Here is a 26,158-nt window from a genome sequence, read left to right as displayed (position 1 = left end):
TCAAGGCTTCAAGGTCATCATGGATATAAAACGTTTTTTGAAAACAACGAAAGGATGGAGGGAACATAGCAAAGTTTGGAGTTATTTCAAATGGGCTACAACAAGGTAGGCAAAATTGTGGTGCTTGTCAAAACCTTACCGCAGCTGGAATAATGCTTATAGGCTGATGTTAAAGCGCACACGATGTTTAAAGCCATGCACAACGGTAAATTGGAACAAAACTAAAGGTAACTTTAGCCTTTATAGGGTTGTATAAAGTTGTCCAAATTAATAGGTCGTAATTAGGCGTTGTTGTTGTAAAGGTATTGCAAGTAGATGTACTACATAGGCTACTAAATTTTTAGTTGACCAATGCACGAACAAAACCGGGAAACGGACAAATATTATCAAGGCTTTGAATGTTTCCATCTGTGCACAGGGTGTCTGTAGATCGCTGTGCATAGCGTTCATTTCTGCAGGCCTGTGGCCATGCATGCGCCCTTAAAATAGCATCTGAATTTGCGCCACTGACTTTAGACCAGGAGGTTCCTGGTCTGTGGCGGAATTGTTTTCTGAAACTGCAAAATATCAACAGGGACCGTTTGCGCCGGAACACGCCCCCTCTTTTCGCTGAAATGCCCCCATGGGTGCACATGTGGAGGGAAAATTCCAATATGCGCTGACTGCAAAATAGGAAAGACAAAAGCGCGAGTATACAGTCAATTGCGCTGGTGTCCAAGATAGAGCCCGAGATCTCACAAAACAAACTCAAGATCTCGCAAAAACAAACTCAAGATCTCGCAAACCTAGTCAGTGTTTGTCCCAAGTACATACCTTTTCTCAGTTTTTTTTTTTTTTCCCCACCTTCGTTTTTTTTTTTTCACCTTGGTTTTTTTTTTTTTTTTTCGTGTCACTTCTCGGGCTCCATACATTTTCACTAACACAGTTAAAAAAACCAAAAACAAAGCTGTTAATGCATTTTGGGGGCCAAGAAACGGCGTTTCTTTTTCGGGTTTACGGTTTTTACCTTTTCTTATTGGGGCCAAACAGTGAAGCTGCGGTTTGCTCCTGCAATGGAAACGGCCCTATAGCATGTGGGATGTTCAGTGAGGATCATTTACACATCAGAGCAAATGAATCCAATTTCAAAATATTACATTCAGTTAGCCTAGAAATCTAGACGCACCCTAGCGGCAGCAAAGTACATTTGCTGCCAGGGCTAGTCTAGCAACTCTCCGTTGGCTTGTGAGCTTGAAAAATTAAACTTCTATCAGGCCAATCAAATCGTGTATAGAGTCGTTAGGCAGGCTTAACATAATGATTGATGGCAGAGTTGCAACAGTTTGGCTTGAATTCCCTGCTACTTGAAAACAAATAAGATTGCTGTTGGCGATCAGTGTGACACGAGTTAAGCTCTTATTAAGTTGGCAAAAGTTTGAACTAGCCAACTAGCTCCGCTGGTGGGAAACGCATGGGACTCATAGTGCTGTCCTATTGCATGCAGAGGGAATTTGAAAGAGAACCGATCATCCCACCCCTTGGACTGAGCACTGCGAACGGTGAGTGCCCTGACCCTACATTTTAATGTGGGTCTGGCTCGTCAGGCTAACATTCAGTCTCAAGTTAACTGGGATTCAGTTCTAACTAATGAATTCAATTTCCAAATATACTATTCAAATCTGGTTTCTCAATACAATTGCTCAAATTCAGCATTTCAGTATAAGTATATATACTCTTTTGATCCCGTGAGGGAAATTTGGTCTCTGCATTTATCCCAATCTGTGAATTAGTAAAACAAACTCAGCACACAGTGAACACACAGCACTCACTGAAGCACACACTAATCCCGGCGCAGTGAGCTGCCTGCTACAACAGCAGTGCTCAGGGAGCAGTGAGGGGTTAGGTGCCTTGCTCAAGGGCACTTCAGCCGTTCCTACTGGTCAGGGTTTGACCCGCCACCCTCCGGTTACAAGTCTGAAGCGCTAACCAGTAGGCCACAGCTGCCACAAATTCAATTCAAGTGTAAATATAAAATATTCAGATTTATTTAGAAGAAGAACTCCATAGTATCTCATATCATCCATATCAACAATGCACAGATGCTCACATGTTGAAATGTCATTGGTACTGCAGAGCTTTTTCAGGGTAATTTGTACTAATTGGCAAATGCAGCATACTGTACAAGTTGTCAAAAGCAGCACAAAAAATTGGCCAGTTTGCAGTCTTCAGTAAGATCCTCAACATGGAGGAAAAGGAATAAAGAACGCACAAGTAAAGGTTGAAATGACTTTGCTCATTGTCCAAAGCAGTTCCTCGGTCATCTATATTATTGTCCTTCTTTGGACAAAATCGCCCCACCTTCCTGTGGCACATGCAGCACCTTTTCATCAGTGCTCCTCTTCCTCTTCCTCCTCATCCTCTTTTACTTCCACCTCAGTGACCACTTCCACACATTTGTGTGACATGATCTATTGGGCAATAACCAAACACAAATAAGAATGTTTAACACGCTTAGCCAACATTTCACATCTAACTCTGAAAAATGTAAAAAATGTAGAAATGTTTGATATGAAATCATTAACCATTCAGTGCTTAAAGCTGTAAGTGTTTTTATAGTTCTGTCTTGACACTCATGGAACAAGTTTAGATATGTTCTTATCTAATATAAGAGTTCTTGTTCCAATATACATACAACGTTTAATAATAAAGTAAAATGAAGAGGCACAGCATGCACTTTCTGCACTTTAGCCATGGCGCTGATAATGCTGACTTTGCAAATGTACATATCTCTGCCAATCAATGTTATGTCACAGTTGGACCCTCACATGCAGCTCGGATAAGCTGTGAGTTTCCTGGCTTACATAAGACTGGTTTGTTGTGGCTAGTGGTACTGGTGGTCAAACAGGTACAGTTGTAAAGCAGTTGTAGAGGCAGATCAGAGATGCTGTAAGTTACCTGAGATGTGACGTCTTTTTCAAGCAGCCCTTTAATCTTGATGGATGGGCCTGGGATTGGTGGGAACAGTTTATCAAAAACCCTGCCAAAACAAAACAAAGCACACTAATACACAGATGTTTTTCTTCTGTGCCTGCAAGTTCCTGTTTTTAACAGCAGCTATACTTTATAAAATGCAAGCAATGCTATTTTGGAAGCTGACAAACCTCACTCACACATACATACTATTTTGTGTGAAAATGTGTACTGAAAGAAGATTTTTCTGCACACTTAGATCCATGTAAGTATCTTTTAATGAAAAGAACTGCAAGCTTTCAATCGAAGGACCTTCATGGACAATACCTTGATGATGGTCTTTCACTCTTAAAACGAATGTGTTGGAAACAACACAAACTGTGCTGTCCCTATCTGGACACAAAGATGTGTTAAAAACAAACAATGCAAGTTGTTGCTTTCAACACAAGTGGTGTTATTTTCAACACTTATTGTGTAACAAATAACAAAAGCAATGTGTTGGAAACAACACAAACTGTGTTGTCCCTATCTGGATGCAAGTTGTGATGTTTTAAACACATTCATTTTAAGAGTGCTTGATCAAAAGCTTGGCATTCTTTTCACTAGAAGATACTTGAATGAATATAATGGTGTAGACGGTTATTCTTTGATTACACATATATGCTCTTTGTCTGTGGTGTGTGTCTTAAAAATAATGTGGGAAAATGTGGAAAAAGACACATACAAAGTAGCCATCATTATAAAAGAAAGACATCTGGAATAACCATGATACATACTGTACTGCAATACCAGGTGATCTAGGCGCCCATCAGCAAATGAGTTTGAAGTCATTATTTTAAGGTAAAATAACAACATTGCGTTAATGACTATAAAGTTAGAGCTAATGGGCATGAGGTTCGGAGGCTCTTCAAAGGCCAGAACATCAGGAAAGTGCGGGTACCAGACATGGTGTCCCCTGCTACCCTCAAGCACTGTGCCAGCAAGCTGACCCCAGTGTTTACGGACATTTTTAATCAGTCATTAGAACTATGCCGAGTACCTGCCTGCTTCAAATCTACGGTCATCATTCCGGTGCCGAAAAAGCCCAAGATCACCTGCTTGGTCGCCCTCACCTCTGTAGTCATGAAAGCATTTGAACGCTTGGTCCTCTCAAAGCATCCACTGACCACCTCATGGACCCCCTTCAATTTGCATACAGACCCAACCGCTAAGTTGACGATGCAATCAACATTGCACTTCACTTCATTCTACAACACCTGGACAGTCGGAATACCTATGCAAGACTCCTGTTTGTGGATTACAGCTCTGCCTTTAACACCATCATCCCTGACCTCCTCCACAGCAAACTGACCCATCTGAACATTCACCCCCTCCTCTGCTCATGGATTACAGACTTCCTCACCAACAGGACTCAGTATGTCAGGCTGGGCCCACACCTCTCACAGCCCCGCACAGTGAACACCGGTGCCCCCCAGGGCTGTGTGCTGTCCCCCCTGCTCTTCTCCCTGTACACCAATGACTGCACCTCTGGAGACCCTTCTGTCAAAACCATCAAATATGCGGACGACACCACCATAATAGGCCTCATCTCCAACAACGACGAGTCAGCCTACCGCAGAGAGGTCAGTCGTCCTGGTGTGCAGTCAGTAACCTGGAGCTTAACATCAACAAAACAGTGGAGATGATAGTGGACTTCCGCAAAAAGCCCCCGACTCATCCTCCTCTGGTCATTAACAACTCATCTGTTACTGTGGTAGAGGACTTTAAGTTCCTGGGCACAACCATCACCAACACACTCAAATGGGACAATAACATCTCCCAACTAGTGAAGAAAGGCCAGCAGCGCCTGTTTTTCCTCCCCCGCCTAAAAGGACTACAGGTCAGTGCCCCCATCTTGGTACAGTTCTACAGAGCGGTCATTGAGAGTGTGCTAACATCCTCCCTCACGGTCTGGTTTACCTTTGCGTCAGCCTGTGCAAAGGCCAGGCTACAAAGAGTCGTCCGGGCAGCAGAGCGCATCATCGGCTGCCCCCTGCCCCCCCATCATGGACCTGTACAGCTCCAGGTCCATTAACAGATCTGCGAAGATTGTGGCCGACCCCTCTCATCCTGCCAATAGTCTGTTTAATCTTCTCCCCTCTGGAAAGCGGTACAGGGCTTTTCTGCCCAAAGCATCACGCCACCGCCACAGTTTTTTCCCCTAGGCAATAGCCCTCCTAAATAACTCTTAAACTTGGACTTCATTGCACTTTATTTTTTATTTAACACAGCACTATTTACATTCCTATTAATGTATTGCTCATAATGGTCCTGTCTGTCCTTGTATTGTGTTTTTTTGTCTTTATTTTTGTCTTTCTGTTGCACTTTGTGTTGCCTGCATGGAGAAGACCAAATCAAATTCCTAGTATCTCTGTATACATGGCGAAATAAAGTTGAATTGAATTGAATAATTGCTAAATAGCTACTCATTCTTAATTACCCTTTATCTATTTCGAGTTCTCCACTCACATTACCTCACAATTGTACAATTCAGACTGAATAGAAAACCTGCAGAGTTTAGAATGCAGTTTATCCTGCAGAGGATAGAATGAGAGGAGTGTACAATTGTATCGTAATGCTTCATAAGGAAGATTAGAGTGAAGAATCTCAGTCACTGTCTGACGATAACAACATGCCTGTGTGAAACTGAAAGCTGGTTTCAGGATGCGTAATTTTGAGGTGAAAACACAGTTCCTGGTGTTGGATGTCTTTCACAGAAGTGATTTCTTGCAGTATCTACACAATGCCTTTTCCTCTCAAGATGTTAGGCCAACTTTATTTTCTACAAACATTACAATTTATCACTTATCACTGCTGTCGGGTGGAAACCTCATAACCTCATAATTTTTTTGACAATGCAATGTTGAAATATTTTCACAAGTTTGTTTCATTTTCATGAACACTAATGGATTTAGAGATACGAGGTTTCCACCCAACAACAGCGTTATACTCTTCTATAATTACAATGAGGCCTAAAGAAGTGTGTAACTGCATTTTTGTAGCTCATCAAAGCAGACAGATGAGCAAAAGCGTCTTTCTACCTACCTTTGAAATTTGCAGAGTAGTAATATAGCCAAGAGGATCATGGGAAGTCCGAGAGCAATACCAATGATCACCCCAATGTGGATATCAAATGGAACTTTTGCGGATTTGTTCAAATCTAATAAACAAACATGAGACCAGGCAGCACTTAAAACACTGACAGTGCACTTCAGCTCAAAAACAGGACTATGCATTCAGCTGGGTCACATGTGAAAACAGTATCAGATAAGAGTACACCAGTGGTAGAGTTTCACAGGCTCATCTGAATGACAGTATATGTAAGCTCCTGTAAAATCTGCTCCAGTGCATATGCTCAATAACCTTGCACTGTGTATTGTACATTGTACTGCCATGTTTGTTTTACTAAAGTAACTGAATGTACTAGAAGGCTTTGTACAATATACAGTTGTACAGTATACAGCTTGAGTATATCAGGATACTGTAACTGCTCTGATGAGCTGAGAAATGTACCAATGGTAGAGGGCATGTTACCTAAATACGTCCAGTCACTCCAAAACAGTGTCTCACAGCAGAAATGTGCAATCTTTACTCTCATCCAGATTTTGTACTTCTGGGTTGGATCCAAATTTGGCTCAGTATATTTCAGCTTGCTTTTGAATGTTCTGACCTGGGCAAAGTAAAAAAAAATCAGGGCACACACACACACGCTCATTTGCAATGCATCAAAGTTCATATTCTAGCACACATAACCCATGTAAACAAACACACAGAGGTTTTATAAACTACTACTACCTACCTCATCATTGACCCTCAATTCATACTCAAAGCATCTAGGGTTTTCTGTTGATTTACTTTTAGGCAGACTCCATTCAAGGTGTAACTGATTTGACTGAATTGTCGCATTTATTTGAAGGGGATCCAGTTTTTCTACAACAAAGAATTTATGAAGAATGTGAGCAGAGCACCCCACAGTTCCTCCACACAATCCTGTCCTTCTCAGGAATAGAACAAGTTAGCTCAAGGTTGTGGAAGGATGCAGAGTGATCTCTTACCAACAGTACAGATTTTCCACTGCTGTGTCTGAATGTACCACTTGTCTGGGTAGGACACGTTAAGTAGCAACCTTATATAAGACGTCTTGTCTGGAATCAGTGTGTAGTAAAATGAGCCTTGGACATTTCTTGGTTTCTCGGCTGTCTCAAGGACCTCTTTGTCTTCATTGCAAAATCTATGGGAAAGAACACAGCTGTCAGAGAGGGCCATTTGTCAGCGCTATAATTCATACATTCAGCTGAACTAGCTTAGAGTAAGAAAGGTTTGATTTGGCCAGAACTTTGTCTACTAAGAAGGGCACTGTTCCCACATACTTTGGCCCATCATCAAATGCTTGACCTCCTTAGAAGGCTTAGACCCTCCCTGTCTCTGAGACAGTCAGAGTGACTGTGTGATGTACTGTCAAAGAGTTACAGCGGCTTTCAGCCGGTAACATACATTACATTACATTACATTACATTTAGCAGACACTTCTTGACCAAAGTGACTTACATATGTCTATATTACAAGGGATCACATTGTCCCCAGAGAAAACTTAAAAGGTGCCATGTGTAATGTCCGTCAAAAAATCAATTCATACTCCACCTTCCATAAAAGATGGGGGCAGTATACCTCCAAAAAGTGAGATGGTCTACCCTAGAGTAACAACCGGGAAACATGTCTTGCAGTTTGGCTAGCGGTTATGTTGCCAGCATACCGCCTCCCATGGCCGAAACTGGTATTAGGACACCTGCCGGGCTGTGGCTAGTAATTTAGCATGCTAATTCAGGTTGATATCTCTGCAGCACTATACCTTGTCGTGTTTTTTTTGGATATTTTTACCTCAATTCTTACACATGGCACCTTTAAGGTTAAGTGGCTTGCTCAAGGGCTCAACAGTGGAAACCGGGAATTGAACCGACAACTTTTAGGCTACTGCACGCTAGCCCAGCTCCTTAACCACTAAATGTGTTTGTCTTGTAGGTATGCTGCTGAGACCTTGAATTTCCCCTGGGGATCTATCTATCTATCTATCTATCTATCTATCTATACTACCACCGCATACATATCTGGAACTGCCCAGTCCTCTAGATCAGTGTTTTTCAACCCTTTATTTGACACTTAAAATGTCCCACGGCACACTAACATCCTGTGTGAAGAAAAAATTAACATACCATAGCCTAAAATTTCAAATAATACACAGATATGGCCTTATTATGGCTTCTATGCAAGACCTGCTCAATAAAACAAGCACCCTCTGTTTCATTTGTACAGTAGGTAACTATATATAATTTAATTGTTGTTATGAACTGGATATGTGATGATTCTGTGAATACTGGATATGGGGCCCCTGTTGTACAATGCCTGCATACCATAAATAGTGCAATCATACAATCAATGAGAGCATGTTCTCTGAAAATTCAAAAAGCAAATTCTTTGATGTTAGTTGCTTTTCTGGACCAGTGAGTGACATTTGGGTAATTTTCTGCGGCACACCTGATGATCTCTCACAGCACACTAGTGTGCCCCGGCACAGTGGTTGAAAAACACTGCTCTAGATCACCTAGGTTCCCATGAAACACAATTGAGGCCTGGAACCAGGTCTTCTGAAGCTGTAACTCGGAGTAGATCACTAAAGAGTAAAATATGAATTTTCCCAAATTTATTTGAGTGGGAATACCCATGCATTTTGCCTTGTGTCCTTTTTGGAAAATGTTTAGGCACAGTAGCAGATTCATGTGAAACTAGATGTACCGCAACGTACAAAATATGACCGCCGCTCAGTCCTGCACATTCTCTCCACAAAAGTAAATTGTATTGATGTGATACATAGTGATATTCATTAAAGGAACACGCCACCGTTTTATGAAATTGGATTATTCACCGTCTCCCCTAGAGTTAAATAAGTGAGCAAAAACATTTTTGTCACTGTGCATGAATTGTCTCTGGCAGCGCCTCCGCTAGCTTAGCTTAGCATAGTGAATGGCATCTCTCATTGCCGGATAGCATGTCATGAGTAAAAGTGAGCCAACAACAAAAAAATATCCTAATTACTTGGCCTGCGTTTTCACGGGTGCACTGCCGGAGTAAAACAATGCATTGACGGAGACAAAAATGTGTTTCCTCACTATAACTCTAGGGGAGACAGTGAAAAACCCAATTACATAAATCGGTAAAATATATAAACATGTTTTCATAGAAAGTTTTGCATGTATCGATTCCTGAAAATCTCAGCGTTTAATCAATGTATAGTATCACATTGTGGATAAAATTTTTGTAAAGTATGGAAGGAGGAGGGGAGCACTGTAACAGACCTGGTGCCAGAGCTCTGCATGTGGCAAGAGATTAACTAAAATAGAAGCATATCTGAAAGACATCATAGCATGGATGACTAACAACAAAAATAAAACTGAGGTTATGATGGTAGGCCCTAAACATGTGAGAATGACCGTAGCCATCTACCCACACTCAATGTCTTATACACGAACACTAATATCCAACACAAGCGTTAAAGACCTCTGTGTAGATATCCAGCAGTAAACCTCTCAATGGATTCACATCTGTTAAACAGATCGTATAGTTATGAATATAGCCTTGGTTCTCTAAAGGAGAACATGAGGCGTTAACCAATGGGAAGTCATTGCAGATGGCTGTGCATGTGGCTTCACTGCTGGAGTCACTCTGTATGGGATTGATGACTGGAGAGCTGCTGTATTCTTCTGGGAATGGACAAGCTCGTGGAGACCCGCTCTGCCTTGCCTGAAGAGGCCCTCAGGCGAGGGCTAATGCAGAGGCATAGCGCACAGGAGTCCAGCCTAGCGCAGTGGGGAGTGGACTGAAGTCAAAGAGCTGAGCATGGTCAGTACTTATGAAGGCTACACACCTGTCGTGCCCATCCATTGCGGGGATAACCTGGTCACAAGGAGCTTGGCATTGACCATAATCTAACTCACATCATAGTTCACACTCACATCACTATGACTCACACATTCACGTCATTGAAAGCGGGATGGAGGCTTCTTTTCTATTGAAACACAGTTCCAATGATCATAATCACAGAAGACTGAAAGAAGAGGACTGGTTGTTCATGGTGCGCATATAGGCAAAGGCCTGTGAAAAAATCCTGATGGTTGGAGATTGGTTCAGTTCGATGACATCATCCAAGAATCACTTCCCATTGGTAAAATTAGTGAACAGTGGTGAACTATACCTTCAAGATGCAGATAAACGAATCCACATTTTTTGTCACCATATTAATGGAATACTTCAGTATCTGGGTGTAGCAACAAGTCACTACTGAGCCTCCAACTAACACGCAAAGCAGCTGCTTGCACACTTAGCAGAACCAAACAATGCCTTACAGTACTTGCCTCTCTGCATTGGCAACCTATCAAAAGGATTGGTTTCAAAGTATCCCCTCTAATATGCAAAGCTCTAAAATGGCTGAGGGACAAATTCATTTGTAATCCCAAGAGTATCAAAAAGCACTATGGGAGAATGGGAGGCTAGTAGGCTGGTCCCCTGAGAATCTGACACTCTGAATTTGACACTGACACTGAGATTCTCTGATATGATGTGCGGCACATTTTACTAGCATAATATAGTTTGAAGACTGAATCTTACTGATAGGAAATGGAATACTGAGGATGTCCTGGAAGATCACTTGAATCCCAGCTGAAGTTTACATTATTCTGCTTGTCCACAATGCAGCTGGTATTTATAGGCCGAAGGCCTGGGGAAATGGGAGAAATGGAGAGAAATAAATAAATTGAGAACTGCATTATTCTAAAGGCTCTATAATAGCTGAAAAATATGTAACATCACATGGCAGAACACAGTGTGCTAGGAAGTTCAACATACCGTCTGGGAGAGGTGGATTGTTCTCAACAATGCAATATGATTTGTTAGGTTTCATTATCCCATTGTCACTCAAATACACACTGAATCCCTGTAGTTGTAGAAAAAACAGTATAATCTTGATGTATGTGTCATGAGGAAACTATATCAAAATATTGGTATAATTTGTTATTGTTTACCAGCCCATCGATGTCAGTGTTGTCATATTGTAGAGAGAGGTTTTGTAGACAGACATATCCCCCTATATGGAATATAAAGACCGTAATTACATACAACTTTCAAGCAACATACTGTATAATAGAAGGTTTTGGTTTAGACTAAACCAGTTTGGTACTGTAGATATTTTATTTTATGTATATTTGGTTTGGAAAAAGGATCAATAAATCATGTGTGAGTGAGTGAGTGAGAGAGAGAGAAAGATGTTTGTGTATGTGTGTAAATTTTTAGATCAAACCCACTCACCCTCCTCTGCAACAACAGAGACAGACAGGATTAACCAAAGGCTCAGTACTGACCAAGGTGAACACATAAGCATGATGCTGCACGGAAAAAAGAAGTTAACTAATGTTTGTGAAGAGCAATATGATTTATAAAAATATACACTGATATACGGACTATATGCTGAAAAACACAGATGGGTCATTCCGTATCAAATAAAATAAAATCCAGGAAAATGGTTGCTGCACTGTCTCATATTTTTGTCTACCTGATATTTAGGTCCCAAAACTAAGACCAGTAACATATTTTTGTTAAATCCTTCTCTGCAACAAATGGATATGAAGATATTAAGGATAAAACAAGGTGTGATTGGATTTTGTTGGTAATGTTCATAAAGCTAAAATGGTATGTGGGGTAGCTAGTAGGAACACAAAAATCAACATGAGAATAGCTCAGTTTATACTCATTTACTGTATGAAGTAACAATGATGTACCATGTTTCATTCATACATAAATACACTTACTTAGTTTAGTTACATTGTATACCTTTGCATTTTCATTCTTGTTGCTGAGCCAACTATTTTGACTCATTTATTTATCTATGGTACAACATTGGCACTTTGTGTACAACATTGTACACTAAATGCCCGTACACTGAGCTAATGTCACATACATTTTCAAGTGCCTACTAGCTACCCCATATACCATTTTAATCCTATGAAAATGACCGGAATACACAACCTTTTGCATTTTTTTTTTTAAACCTAGGGCCTTTGAAAATAAGAATGCCATACAAACTTTTAATGTTTTGGTCATACTGAAAACATGTTTGTCTTCCACCCTTATAGTTTGAGCTGTCTATGAGGCATTGGTTTTGGGACCCTTTCTTGGTTGACAAGGTTTGAACAAAATCTAAGACGGTGCAGCAATAACCTTATCTGATTTGAAACCCAGACAGAGAGAACGGTAGACAGATGTCTATCATAGATGTCTGTCATAAGTATAGACAGCTGAGTGCTATCATAAGTAATATCAAGCGACGTGTAGAAGTGATCATCATGTCATCATGACCGCCATATCAGTATGAGAAAAATAATTATGAAAAAGCGTCTAACCTTCACATTTGGTGTCCAGTCCTAGTCACAGAGCTCACTTTTTTGATGCCAGTAACTAACACTCAACATTACTCAAGAGCTTTGTCCTCCACAGACACGCAAACACACACACACAGACACACACACACATGCACACAGATGTACGTCGCTGAGGGGGAAGTCCATTTCATTGTCACTTACTGGAAAGTAGCAGAAAAGGAAATGACATCATCAACATCATAATGAGGTGACTGCTAGAGAAATGATAGATATATGGAGATATATAATTCATACCACTGGCAAATATTGATTTAATGTTGATTTTCTCTTTATTAATATGTTTGGTCTGATTGAAAATGACACTGCCACATGCCAAAAGGTTTTAGGACATGGAATCAGAAAAAGCATTTTCATCTTTTTTTAAAATTTTATGAAAAATGGTGTCCAAAATTATTCATACCCATTTTAAATAAATCAATGAAAACATTTTTATTTGCCATCACTCTCAAAATGGTTCTTATAATACCTACCAAGCCTCTCCATATCTCCACAATGGTTCTAGACCGCAAATTTTTAGCAAAAATCCAAGTTTTGCGGCAGGAACGATTATTTGCCATCACTGTGGTCTTGTGTTCACTTTTTTGACGGATTGAGGTCTGGACTCTGGCTAGGCCATTCTAAAATGTTGATATTGTTCTCTGTTACCCATTTCTTGCCTTGTTTGGCTGTATGATAAGTCAAGTCAAGTTTATTTACAGCACATTTCGTACACAGAGGTCATTGAATGTGCTTTACATACTGTAAACAAAAGTACGTATTGGATCATTGTGTGGTTTAATGGTCCAATGCCGCCTATTAGGGCAGGTCTCTCGGCAGACTAGCTCTCTGGGTATGACTATTCTTGGCTGTGAGAGTTCTGTACTGCTCTAGCATGCATGTTTCACTGAGTGAAGGATGCACAAGCTACCAGTACTTCATTAACTGAATTACTAGCCTCTCATATTTTCTGTATCAACTGTCTGTTAGGGCCATCATTAGACACTACACTAACTTTTCGCCGCAAGATCAAGATTTGCCTGAGATCATCTGTTGACTGAATGCTTGCATAACTTGGATTCTAAACTATGGATTATGACAATCTCATTATCATTAAGCGTCTTGTATACTGTAGAACCAAGGTAGGCTAATGGTTTCTTTGCATTAGTCTGGGCTGCTATGGCTTGGCAAGGGAGTTCTGTATTAAGACATAGCCTATTCTTCATTGAATTTGTCAAATCTGTGAAATATGCTATTAGTGCTGCATGTAGACTGTATGTATTGACTGTAAATTACATTATATAAATAAATTAATATAACATAACGTTATGAGTGCTATCTTGGAACTTGGCTGTGTGAGGTTCTTCTAGTAGTGCTCTTCACACCATACGGATTAATCATGTGGTGAGGCCGTGGTTAGCTACCCTGGCCCACCTATCAGCCTCTTTCTCAGCCACTGCATGTAAGAAACTTGGCAGAGGAGTCCCGTGTAGCAGAGGGGATGCTACTGCACTCTAGTGTTTCATTTTCACAATGAAACTCAGCATGTATTCATTTCAGGTGTTGAGCAAAATGTATGTCTTTCATCTGCACCATGTATTATTGTTTACTTCAGTGTAGGGCTTTCAAATAATGTGTTAACACATTTTCACTTTAACACAGTTGAAAAAACAATGCTGTTGTTTAAGAACGGGTCTTTATTTCTGTTATTTCAGTTGAACTGTAATTGGTTATTGTTATTTGATTTATCTTTACTCAAAAACAACACAACTGCAATTTGATAGATATTACCTGAAATACACAATTAAATAGCCTGATTTAATGTTTTGCGTTTTGGAACCAAACTCTTCACAATTTTATAATTTTTTTGTATGCATAGAGCCTTCCATCCTTGCAAGTTACCGGAGTCAGTCTCATCTGATCTGTCACTTGTTGCTGCTCTGTCGCGTCACTTAACAGACCTTCACCTTAGCGTGTGGTCACGAAGGCCTAATGCCACCTCTGTTTTGTATGTAATATTTATTTTACTTTTAGTCAGGGGGAAAACTTGCAAAAACTAAAAATGGCTACCGCTGGAGATGCTGAAAACCAAAAAAAAAAAAAAAATCATATTTCAGGTTCTAATAGATCAATTTTGATGGTTTTGATATTAAACTATAGGTTTTCTGGGGTGGTTAGTTCATTTATGAGGTAACTGAAAAGGTCAGAGGTCAAATAAAGGTAATTTTAAGGTCAGAGTTACATTCTCAAGGTCAGTGGCAAGGTAATTTTGAGTAAAAATGTTAGATAATAACATTAACCAAGGACTATTTTTTAAGGGGTTCAACTACATTTCCTCCTGACTATTTCTGACAAACCTGTGTGAGTATCCAACATAACATTGTAATAAATGAAGAAAAACATTGTTCATCTGGCCAATCATGTGGTATGTTGTGAATGCATCGTGCCAATCGTGTGTTGTGATCTCGCAGTTGGAAAGATGTTGGTGTTGTGAAGCTGTGCATACGTGCAGTTATGCCCAAAATAGATGCCCGATAAGTGCCCAAAATGCATTGCAGTATAGCCGCTGAGTGGAGGGACTTGCCTTAAAGGACTTTGCTACTACTACCTACCTCATTATTGACCCTCAATTCATACTCAAAGCATCCAGTGTTTTCTGTTGATTTACTTTTAGGCAGATCCCATTGTCAATACTTTTGTCAGTGCTTTTGTTTGTCAAAAGTTGTAAGAACAAAAATAGTAACACATCAATCACATCAGTATTCATAAAGCATTATAAACACACTAATAAAGGGTTATATATAATATAGGGCCCTATGGTGATCTAAAATGCATGGTCACTGGCGAATAGCTTAGGGGTTTGTCCAGTCCACATTGGGCGTGGTTTTGTTTCAAACGTTGGGCACATGGCGCAAAATGGCAGCTCTTATGTTTGTTAATAAGTCATGGGTGTGTTTTGGGCGTAACATCCTTTAAAGGGACACCAGGCAAGCCTGATGTTTTTTCTCTATGAAGCTCCCCCTAGCGTCTGTACAGTACATGTCGATATGTGTGCGAGCCTTTAAACTGATGAAAATGACATCTGTCATTTCCTTTAACAGCAAACAGCACTATTTCAAACAGTGCATCGGTATTTTGATAGTCAGCTGCGCGTTTGTAATAATCTGCTTGCACGCGAGACCGTATGGAACAGGTATTCCACTAAACCATGCTTTACTAAAACCTTGCAGAGTATCGCCTACACGCATCTGCACTTGTCTATCATTCGAACTCATTGGCAAAGTGAAATTAGCTTCACCGTGGTGTCATAGTCAACGACAAAACAGTTATATACAGTTAATTACTTTCACTGTTGACTGACAATAGGTTACCATCAAAAACATAGCTTGCTGAGTTGCTGCTTACATCTCGTGAAAGTGCGTCTTCAGCTGTGCTTCATTTGCACCTATGGCTTTAGACCAGGTTTTTCTTGGTCAGTGGCGTAATGCTATGTAGATAGTGTAAGACAACGATATTTAAATAATGCGTCAGACCACATCGTAGGTTGTTAATTTGCCACACCCCCACACCCTTATTGTTCAATAAAAGAGACGAGCATGGCGAAAAATTTGAGTCTTAAGATAACAATCAGTTTGCATTGTGATAACAGTTTAGAGTTTTAGATCGCCAAGATATAACCCTTTATATATTATAGGCTCTAAGTATTTATAAAGCCTCATATTGACCAGGGATGGGCAGTATTTATGACACATGTATTTAATATACGTATGTAGTTTAAAAATACAGCCAAATATTTTTGGTAAAACCAGTACTTTTGGTGATTACATCATAAAAGTGCAAAACCATGAATGTACCCTCTGACTGGTGCTGAGCATTTTGCCCAGACTTCTTGTGATTAGAATATTGAGTTTCAGGAAGATGATCCAGTGCAAGATGAGGAACATGTAGTTTTCTCACACACACACACAATACTGCACACTTCCTCTCACACCAACTTCAAGTTTCTTGAGAAATTTAATCATCAGTTTCTTGAGAACTTAAATCATCAATCTTGAATTTCCCCTAGGGATCAATAAAGTATCTATCTATCTGAATCAGCCAAGTGCAACACATGGAACTGGTTATGTGGTTTCCCTGCAATATTGCTCACAAAGTTGCCCCACCTAATGTATCACCTAAAGCAACACAATGAAAAATGTATATTTATCCCCCTTGGCATCAATACAGTACAGACCCTGTTGTGACAATTAATACAAATTCAACCAATCCCCATGAATTCTGGGCTACCTTGCAATTTTCACCTCATCATCGTAGTTTCCCCATGAGATTTCACCTACCACAACAGTCCATTATTGAGCCAGATGCCACACTCATTTCTGCAGACACCAGAGACCGCCCTATAACACCTCTGCAGTTTTTAAATACAAGGCTAACGTTATATAGGCTACTTACAGTACTTGCATCTCTCAAGCTGGTGTTGCTAACCTATGCTATGCAATTAGGTTCATGTAGGCCTACTTTGAGTTTACTCATGTAGGGCTACTTTGGGACATTTGAGTAAAAGGTTATGCATGGACAAACTTTTACATCTTGAGATGTCCTTGTTAGCTCACTTGTCATTCATGTAGGCTAGTGCTTTCCCCCGCGCTGGTGGGGGGCATAATTTCTTTTATATATATATATATATATATATATATATATATATATATTAAAAAAGAAATTTTAAAATAGAATATATTTAGGTTAAAATAATAATAATAATATATATAAAGGTTGCACTTTACTTGACGGTATCGACAAGTCATACACGTTTATGACATAATGCTTCTGTTATTAAGTGGCGTTTTTTGTCATAGGGCAATACCATGGAAAATTACGTTTTTGGTAACATCCATAATGCCAATAAAATGTGATGGTATGGTATGATGTGAATGATTACAGTACATGAAATTTGAGCATTTGCTATTTTTGGCTGAAGAATGTACATGAGAAAAAAATTCACAAAAAATTAATGTTATCATTCACATCATTACATTACATTACATTTTACATTACATTACATTTAGCAGACACTTCTTGACCAAAGTGACTTACATATGTCAGCTATATTACAAGGGATCACATTGTCCCCGGAGCAACTTGGGGTTAAGTGCCTTGCTCAAGGGCACAACGGTGGAAGCTGGGAATTGAACCGACTACTTTCAGGCTACTGCACGCTAGCCCAGCTCCTTAACCACTACACTACCACCACCCCAAATAAAGCCAAATAATGCAGAGCAGTATTCTACTCCACTTAAGAAAATACTCAAACTACTTGTGCACATAGGCTAGCCAAATCAAGCAGGTAGGAAAGTTTAAGTGTATCAGTAAAACATTAGAATGGCAATAGTTAAAGGCTGTATCAGCTATTGCAGTCCCAAACATAAATGATCACATTCATCTAATCTTTCCTCATGATCCGCTAGCTGCCCACCCCATAAGCAGGCCGTCAAAAAAATGCGTCTCTGTAGGCAGCCTGGGCCCCGAGACACAAAAACAATAGACCCCAACAGTGCTACCAACCACTCAAAACCAAAATAAATAGAGTTCCAACCAATCACAGACGAGATGCACATTTAGGGGAGTTTAATTTGCACGGGAGGGAGGGGGAGGGAGTAGCGAGATAGCTCTGTTTTGTTTAGGGCTGTCAAAATAACTGATTAATTTCGATTAATTAATTTGAGAAAAAATAAGTCATTAAAAAAATTAGTGCAGATTAATCGATTCAGTATGACCTTTGACCCCGAGCCGTTCTAGTCAGTACAAATTTGACTGTAAAATGAAGGAGAGAGAAGAAAACATGCTACCTGGATCATTGATTGGAACATTTACTTTTAAAAAATGACCTGATGGTGTTGATAAAAAATAAAGTGTTGAAAATAAAGTCCTCTGCAATGTCTGCAGCAAGGAATTTGCATATCACCGGAGTTCATCAACTCTTTAGTCGCACATCAATGCAAAGAAATAAGTGTTGACATTGAGGGGAGTGTTAATTTATTTTCATTATGTCCCCTAGGTTATATCTGTGGCCTGAAATGCCTTGTATGTGAACAAAAAAAAACTTCCCAAAGCACTTTTGAATTTATTTCCTCAGCATATTAGGTCATATCATAGATTATTATGGCAATTATTTGAACAGTGAAAATAATAATAAAAGAGTTTTTGAACTTTAATGTCACTAATGCTGATTATTCAATGATTCATTTGAATTTAAATATCTAAAATGCTTTCACAGCAAAAAATTATATATGCGATTCATTTAGATTAATTAATCACAGAGTATGTAATTAATTAGATTTTTTTTTTTTTAATCGATTGACAGCCCTAGTTTTGTTTGAACGTCAACAAAAGTGACGTTACCCCGCCATCGCTGATACAACCTTTAAGGTTGTTTCTGACATTGTACAAAGAAACAAAACTAGTGCTCTGACTACAGATTCTGTTGTCTTTGAACGTTTCTCTTACTGAGACATTTAACTGCAATTTTGCGACATTGCTTTTAAAAGGCAAAAATATTTTACCGCAAAAGCAGACATGTGCTTTCACCAGCAGTTTCCGTACATTCAGGGGAATACATAATGAGGCACATTTTACGTTTCTCCTCCCATCTTTTTACACAAAACTCTTTGTTTTTAGGGTGAAGTCAAGGCTGTAGTCATGATGTCAACATTGAGGGGGGGGACCAAATCTGTGGTGGGGTCTGAGGGACCCATAAACATAATTTCAATACATTTCCTACCATGCAAAAATATTACAAATATTATTTGCACAAACAAGTCATTAGGAAGGTCCGGAGGCATTCTCCCACGTAAGATTTTTTTAAAAATGACCCTTTAAATGCAACTTCATGCAGAGCCTTGCTTTTGTATTGATGAACTAAACTGCAATCGTGTGGGAAACCTGGGGGGTATTCCAAGTATGTGGTTTAGTGATAAACCTGGGTAAGTTAACTCAGAGTAAGTGGTAAACCTCCTACAACAAGACCCTATGGCACTGTTTTATTAGGCGAATGAAGTCAAACAGCTCTTCTATTAGGAGGTTTACCACTTACTCTGTGTTAACTTACCCAGGTTTGTTACTAAACCATGCACTTGGAATACCCCCCTGGCTAATTGCCAATGATGCTATGATTGCTTGATGGGTCTGAAATGAGCTCTGGAAAGGGATAGGCCCCCACTCTCTATAAAAATTGCAGTCTGAAATGATGGAGGGGGAGACGGATCCCCTGGAAGAGGTGCGTGGACAGCGACGGGTGATCCGATCAACATCCTGGACCTGCAGCCAACAGCGTGTGATCTAAACTACTTTTTCAGCGCTCTCTATTCCGAGAGAAAGGGAAGTCCTTCTTCTTAATAGCTTGATATTTAGCTCCATTGTAGCCTCTGCCTACTGCTCGGTGGAGGCATTGACTGAGCCACTGTTTGTTCCGCTTTAGCCGTGGGGACGGAGCCTGAACCACTACGCCTACAGGAGTCAACAGGGGGGTGCTCGCCGTGGCCTGAACAACACAACACGGCCCTTTTCCCTCACTGGAAGCTGGACTGTGAACCAGTGCTGGTGGCCTCAGTTGTGGGTTCGTCTAATCTTGGTATTGGACTACCCCGGACTTGGACTGTTTTCTTTATTACTGGTAGGCGGGGGACAACCGACCAGTACAGACAATTTTTACTAAAAGGGACTGTGGGACTTGTGGGTTATCAACACCAGCTGATGCCACATATTGCTGCTACAACAACTTTTGATTATATCTCTAACCTTTGCCTTTTTCACAGGAGAAACTAACTAGGAAGCAGGAAATGTAATTAATGTGTACATTGTCATGATTAATGCACTCTCACTACAACAATGGTCTCAAGTCTCATCAAAGTACTTCTCATGTGACCCAAAGTCAGCTGACCTCCAATCATGTGATCCATATCAATATAACCAACTACAAACTAGGTAGCCTATTTAAGTGAAGTTTACAGAGCATTCTAGGAGCCATTCTGTAGTCAGAATCTCCTGCACCACTCTGGTGTGTAGCCATCATCCTCTGAGCTGGTATGTTCATTCTCTGATTGCTTCATATGTTTCCTAAATGTTCCTTTAACCTGTTTTCGTAATTTTCACATTATTCATTTAGATGTACCTTCTATAATGTATTGGATGAATAGCTTGTACCTGACAAATAAATTGTTATGCTTTGACCCGCATAGTTTTCTAGAATTTCTTTAGATATCCCTCAAAGTTTAAGATGTGCCAGGGGGAACGGCTAGGATTAGTCCCCAGGGCCGTGGGGCTAAATCAGTGAAAGTAGGCATGCTACCAGGAGAACTGGCCATCGTATTGTACTGTGGTGGGTCACTGATTTTATTAGTAGTCTGGAATTAGACAGCTAACCTTAGCACACCCTGAACCCTCTGTAGCTTCGGTAAGATGTTCTGTCCAGATTTTTGAGTATAGTGGTCCAGGCCAGCACTATAGCCTCTGACCAACTTTCACACTAGGATCATTACTCAGTAAATGGCGCCTCCCGAATTAGTCGGCCGAGGAGGGCCTCGCACACTATTCTTGGGGAAGTTGAGTCTAATTAAATAGCTAGAAGGCATTCTTGTAACAGTATCGTGGGTAGGCCTACATCGGCCTACTATGGATAGTAATATTACTTTGACTGAAACTTCTCTATATCTAGCGGGGTCAGAATCATTAGGTTAACAGGGGTTCTATAATCAATTGTTATTTCCAACAGCGCGCGGAAGCTTCACGATTTCCTTCGACCACTCCCAGTTCCCTCATTGGTCCTGACGAGTGACGTCATCTTATAACCTTGACCTTTGACCCCACAATCTTGAGTAACTAATCAATTAATCAGGCCCTTATAGTGAGTAAGTACAACAAGTTTGAATGAAGATCCTTCAAACAGCTCTGGAGATATTTGATATCATGTGCTAACACATTATTTGGACCAATATTGAGGTCATGGTAGTTTATTGAGATAATCATTTTTTTCTGTTATGGACCGGTATTGTAGGCACATACAATTCTCAATCAACATTGTGGGCCCCATCTTAACCTGGCACACAGTGGTGCCAAGCATGAAGCAAGTCTTGTTCCTATCTTACATTTTAATTTTGCTGCCAAGGGTTCAAGTTCATAAGTTGTCAAATAAACAACACGCTCCCTTAGATGTGTCAATGAAAAAATTGTTATTTTCAGGTGCATCAACAAAAATCGTTATTTTAAGGTCACTTATAACGCCACTGACAAACTGGTCTAAAGTGAAAGGCTTATGTAATACAGCTATCATTAAGGGCACAATGTCATGAAATGTAACATTGGCGAGAGTGCAATGAGTCCCAGGCTCAATCAATAGTGAAAGTAAATAATAAGTGTAAAACCTTTTGGGCTCTATAGTGCACCCAGTGCAAGGTGGCACAAAGAGTGACGCAAAGCTTATTCTTATCTTACACGCAGTCAGTGGCGGATTTTGCGCTCCACTTTTATTAAATCTTGCACCCAGGGGTGTGGCAGAAGGTGTAGTCTGACGCAGGATCCAGAAATCGCTATCTTACACCCTCTAAAAACCATTACGCTACTGGCCAAGAGAAACCTGGTCAGAAATCCGTGGTGAGTTGTTTAAATGGTATTTTAGGAGTGCATTATCAAGTGATATGGGCGGGTGCACAACGTGCACCCCCTCGTTCTCTCATCCACAGGAATGCGCACCAGCACACATCCATGCAAAACATTACAAATGACACGATTACAATGGAGAAAATAATTTTAATAAAAATATTAAGAGATACAATGAGTAGTTATTCATCATCATTTGACAATTTGTAATGATGGATTAAATTGAGTTGGCACTTCACCGATAGTAGCAGGACGCATAGGTTTTTATATTCTGAATATTTCATTGATTATGTAAAGGGCTTTCAAAGGGAATGGGAGATGAGGGTCTAACTCAAGTGTCACCTCTGATTAATTAAGAGAATTAGTACAACCCCTTTGAACAATGCACTCGACAAAATCAAGATCAATGTGGGCTGGCCATGCCATATTTAAGCTAGACTGCACATCCAGGATGTGGCTAGGCTGGTATCCAGGATGTTGCAAGGGGACAGTATCCAGGATGTGGCTAGGATGGTATCAGAATCTAAAATTGGTGACACCCTTATTGTAGGGCAATTCTTAAATTACTATTGACTTTGTAGCCCATCTGCGACAAGCTAGGCCTATAGAAAAACATGTTTAAAACTGAGAAAATTGTTGTGCAATCACAATTGCAATATGAACCACTACAATTATCTAATTGCAAAGGCTACAATATTTCATGCACAGTCAATGTATTCACATTTTTATGTCATACTCCTTGGCTGTGCCACTGAGTATGCGTAGTACTTGAGAAGCACAGCATTTCAGATTGGTGAGCGTCACAGTCAATCTGGGATATGTTTCATCGCAATCTTTTGAGTTAGAACTGTCATTCTTGGATTTGGTGAAAGGGTAGTTACGACACTCGATAGCAAACATGAGTGGGAAGTTTAATAATAAGGGTGTAAAGGTACACGTTACATCAACGTGTACCTTCAACAGGCGTTTTTGCTTGTGGGCCATGCTTCAAATTCCCATAGAAACAGATTACGTGGCGGACCCCATTCCTATGTCAGTTTAGTCAATTAACTCCAAAAAAACATTTGACACCTTTTCCAAATACTATTCCCATTGCGTCTAAGTAATATTGACAGTCAATTTTAAGTTAGGAGACAATTACATTTTGAGGGGCCATTGCTCTTACCTAAGAGAGTTGGGGGGGGAGGTAAAGAATATTCTATGAATTACATGGCTATTTTTATTATAGTAAGATCCTTTGGGTGTTCGCAATCTATGACATTTTGGTTTGGACACAAAAAAATCTGTACCTTAAGGTCAGACATTTTTGAAGAGACCTTCACCTATTTTCAGAAATTAAACTGAGTCACATTGCTCATTTTGTGTGTATTGATAGCTTGCTCTTAATAGCTGATAATACATTTTGGCTATCATATAGCCTACTCAGATAATTACTGTACGGAAAATGAACTGTATTGTGACTTCAAAACCGAGGTACACACCGAACCAGGATTTGTGTGTACCGTTACACCCCAATCTAGTAAATGTGCAGGAATAATTTTAACCATCAATTTAAAGCCTGACATCATTAACAGTGGACAGTGGTTTGAACGACGGAATTTGATCTTTGACCAAACAACCCCACTTTATAGACACGGGTGTTACAAGGTTGCTGTTATCAATGACGAAGCTAATTGATGTAGAAACAGACCCCTGGAGTGCTGTGCTTCTCATGCACTAGTAGACATGCTCACAAATCAGAAGTTGCACAATTTCAAGAGACATTTGGAATATTGAAGTCAATAAGTTAATTGACATTCAAATCGATAATCACATTTCCAATATCTCAGAAATATCGCAATTAAATAATTTCCCCAAATCGTGCAGCCCTAGTCTAGGCTATTTCCAGATGATAAAAAGACCTTAACACTTCAACCAATTCCTTAATTTTAGTTAGCAAGTGAATAACAAATTTTCATTTGAGATATTTTTTGGTTGCATTTTGGGCCAGAAATTACCTTGACCATCGCAATACTAACTTGACCCCCAACCTCTTCATTCACCTCAGAAATGAATTCAGCATCCCAGAAAAGGTATGATTTGATAGCAAAACCATCATAATTGACCCATTAGGTATAGATATTCTTATTTTTTGGAAATATGCCAAAATGTGTCACGAAATGTTGACTAGATGTCCTAAGGACACCAAAAATGCAAAAACCTCAATAACTTACTTTAAGGGGTTCAGCTGGATTTCCTCCTGACTAATATTGGACCTTTATTTAAATAGACGTTATTTGTATATCAGTCATTGCCATGGACATAAACAATGTTTATATAACAGGTCATGTTAGACATAATTTTAGCAGTAAACGCAGTCTTGGAGGAAAAATGGTTGGAGACCCCTGCTCTAACAGATGCAGTTGCCAGGTATTATGTTAAAGAACAAATGAGCCAGAACTGGACAATTATCAGAACTAATATAGAGGAAAAGTGTACTGTACATATTCAAAATGATTACAGGTGATATCTGAAATTATTAATTCATTATTTGACATAGAAAAGGGTTCAATTTTCCTAATTTGAATGCATGAAGTATTGTCTGAGTAAGTATTGTCACCAGATTGTAGTAGTAAGGCTGCCCGTGCCCAGACAGCAATGTTATTTAAGATTAAGTAGGCAGTGGAATCAATCAGTGGGGCAAAGGGTCTTAAAATCTTATTTTGAATAAATAGACAAATATCAAGTCAATTGATCACAAAAAATATACACTAAAATTTACACTGAATACAACACTGTATGCAATAGAAACAAGTTGAGACAACAGCCAGTAATACAGCCATCGGCCACCAGCAGCGCCACATACCACACAGCAGTTCCAATAGTCCCAGTCAGCAGCAAGTGAGCAAGTAGCTTCCATGTTAGCCAGCCTAGCCAAGCAGTCCTCCTCCGCACGGCAACCCACATGTGGTCCAATTTGCCTTATTCAGTCAGCGGCCAGAACGAGGCTACAGGGTACAATTGCCATCACACTTCAGTCCAGCAGATGGTGGCACTCTGTTTGCAAACTGCAAAAAAAAAAAAAAAAACCTCAAAGAAGAAGGCCTCGTCATTATAGATTATACAAAGTCCACACGTGCAAGCAAAACAACCCAAAATCATAACACAGCACACAAACAAAAATCCAAAATTTTAAGACACAACAAATTTGATTACATGACATTTTGCACTCTGTGACACGATCACACGGCAAACTGTAATTTTTGTAAATCTCTATTCACACCAGAAATGTGTCTGACGTGGTGCTGCGACGGCCCTTTCTGGCTATTAAAACTAAACTTCTATTCACTGGCTCTTTTGGAAACGCATGTCGTATAAAATAGGCACGGTCCTATTTCTAGCATGCATGCGTTTTCAGCCGATGTAGCTCACCGTATCCGTTTGCTTGATCGCTAAGAAAAAAAATATATATGTCGCCACTTGAACATGAGTAATTGTGGGTCCCAAAGCCAGACCAGTTAAAAACCACTGCATTAGGATACAGTCCCCTGTAAGGTGTCAGGGTGTCAGGGTTGCAGTATGGACAGCTGGACCGAGGCGCAGGGCAAGTCGAGAACGAGGCACACTTGAACTTGAAACCAGGACTCTTTAATGCGAATGCACACTACAACCACGAAACAACATCAATGACCGACAGGGGACTGAGGGAGACAGAGGGTTTAAATACACAGGGGTTAAACAAGGCTAACAAGGCACAAGTGGACAAGAAACAAGAGACAGGTGAACACAGGGCTGGAAATCATAATTAAACTAGCAGACTAATAATGAGGAACAGGTGAGGGGCAGAGACACAGGGAACTGAGACAAGGCAAGACAAACAAAGCACATGGCTGACAGGAACTAAAACACAGGGACAGGAAGTAAACACAGGAGCACATGGCACAGGAGGTAAACAAAGGAGAGACAGAGAACACAGGATCGTTACATAAGGATACTCCAGATGAGGCTATTTTGAAAGTTTCTTACAGCATCATGTCAATCCTCATTGCCTTGTTATTGAAACGTCCTATGATGCCAGC

At 40.0% G+C, this 26,158-nt stretch overlaps 1 protein-coding gene across 1 annotated transcript; it reads right to left on the bottom strand.

The window, feature by feature from the left end:
- Window positions 1-2,002: 2,002 nt before the first annotated feature.
- On the bottom strand, window positions 2,003-25,081 carry LOC121698533. Its single transcript, XM_042080721.1, has 12 exons — window positions 24,946-25,081; window positions 12,435-12,613; window positions 11,344-11,420; window positions 11,061-11,122; window positions 10,885-10,972; window positions 10,648-10,756; window positions 7,044-7,219; window positions 6,788-6,918; window positions 6,523-6,658; window positions 6,034-6,148; window positions 2,935-3,016; window positions 2,003-2,447 (listed from the first exon to the last, which is right to left on the bottom strand). Exons 3-12 carry the CDS (start codon window positions 11,414-11,416, stop codon window positions 2,367-2,369), a joined length of 1,053 nt encoding a protein of 350 aa, XP_041936655.1. The 5' UTR covers window positions 11,417-11,420; window positions 12,435-12,613; window positions 24,946-25,081; the 3' UTR covers window positions 2,003-2,366.
- Between the last annotated feature and the right edge of the window lie 1,077 nt (window positions 25,082-26,158).

Source organism: Alosa sapidissima, chromosome 23, assembly GCF_018492685.1.
Source record: "Alosa sapidissima isolate fAloSap1 chromosome 23, fAloSap1.pri, whole genome shotgun sequence".
Classification (NCBI taxonomy): domain Eukaryota; kingdom Metazoa; phylum Chordata; class Actinopteri; order Clupeiformes; family Clupeidae; genus Alosa; species Alosa sapidissima.
Note: the sequence above shows the minus strand (reverse complement) of the source record. Positions and strands in the feature narration are given on the sequence as shown.

What these genes read in the sequence shown, in the direction of transcription:
- LOC121698533 (XM_042080721.1), bottom strand. Translation starts at nt 11,416, where the DNA reads ATGCTTATGTGTTCACCTTGGTCAGTACTGAGCCTTTGGTTAATCCTG. An exon ending in CAATCCACCTCTCCCAGACG is followed by an intron (nt 10,757 to 10,884) that starts GTATGTTGAACT and finishes CCATTTCCCCAG; the next exon opens with GCCTTCGGCCTATAAATACC. An exon ending in AATTGAGGGTCAATGATGAG is followed by an intron (nt 6,659 to 6,787) that starts GTAGGTAGTAGT and finishes TACTTTGCCCAG; the next exon opens with GTCAGAACATTCAAAAGCAA.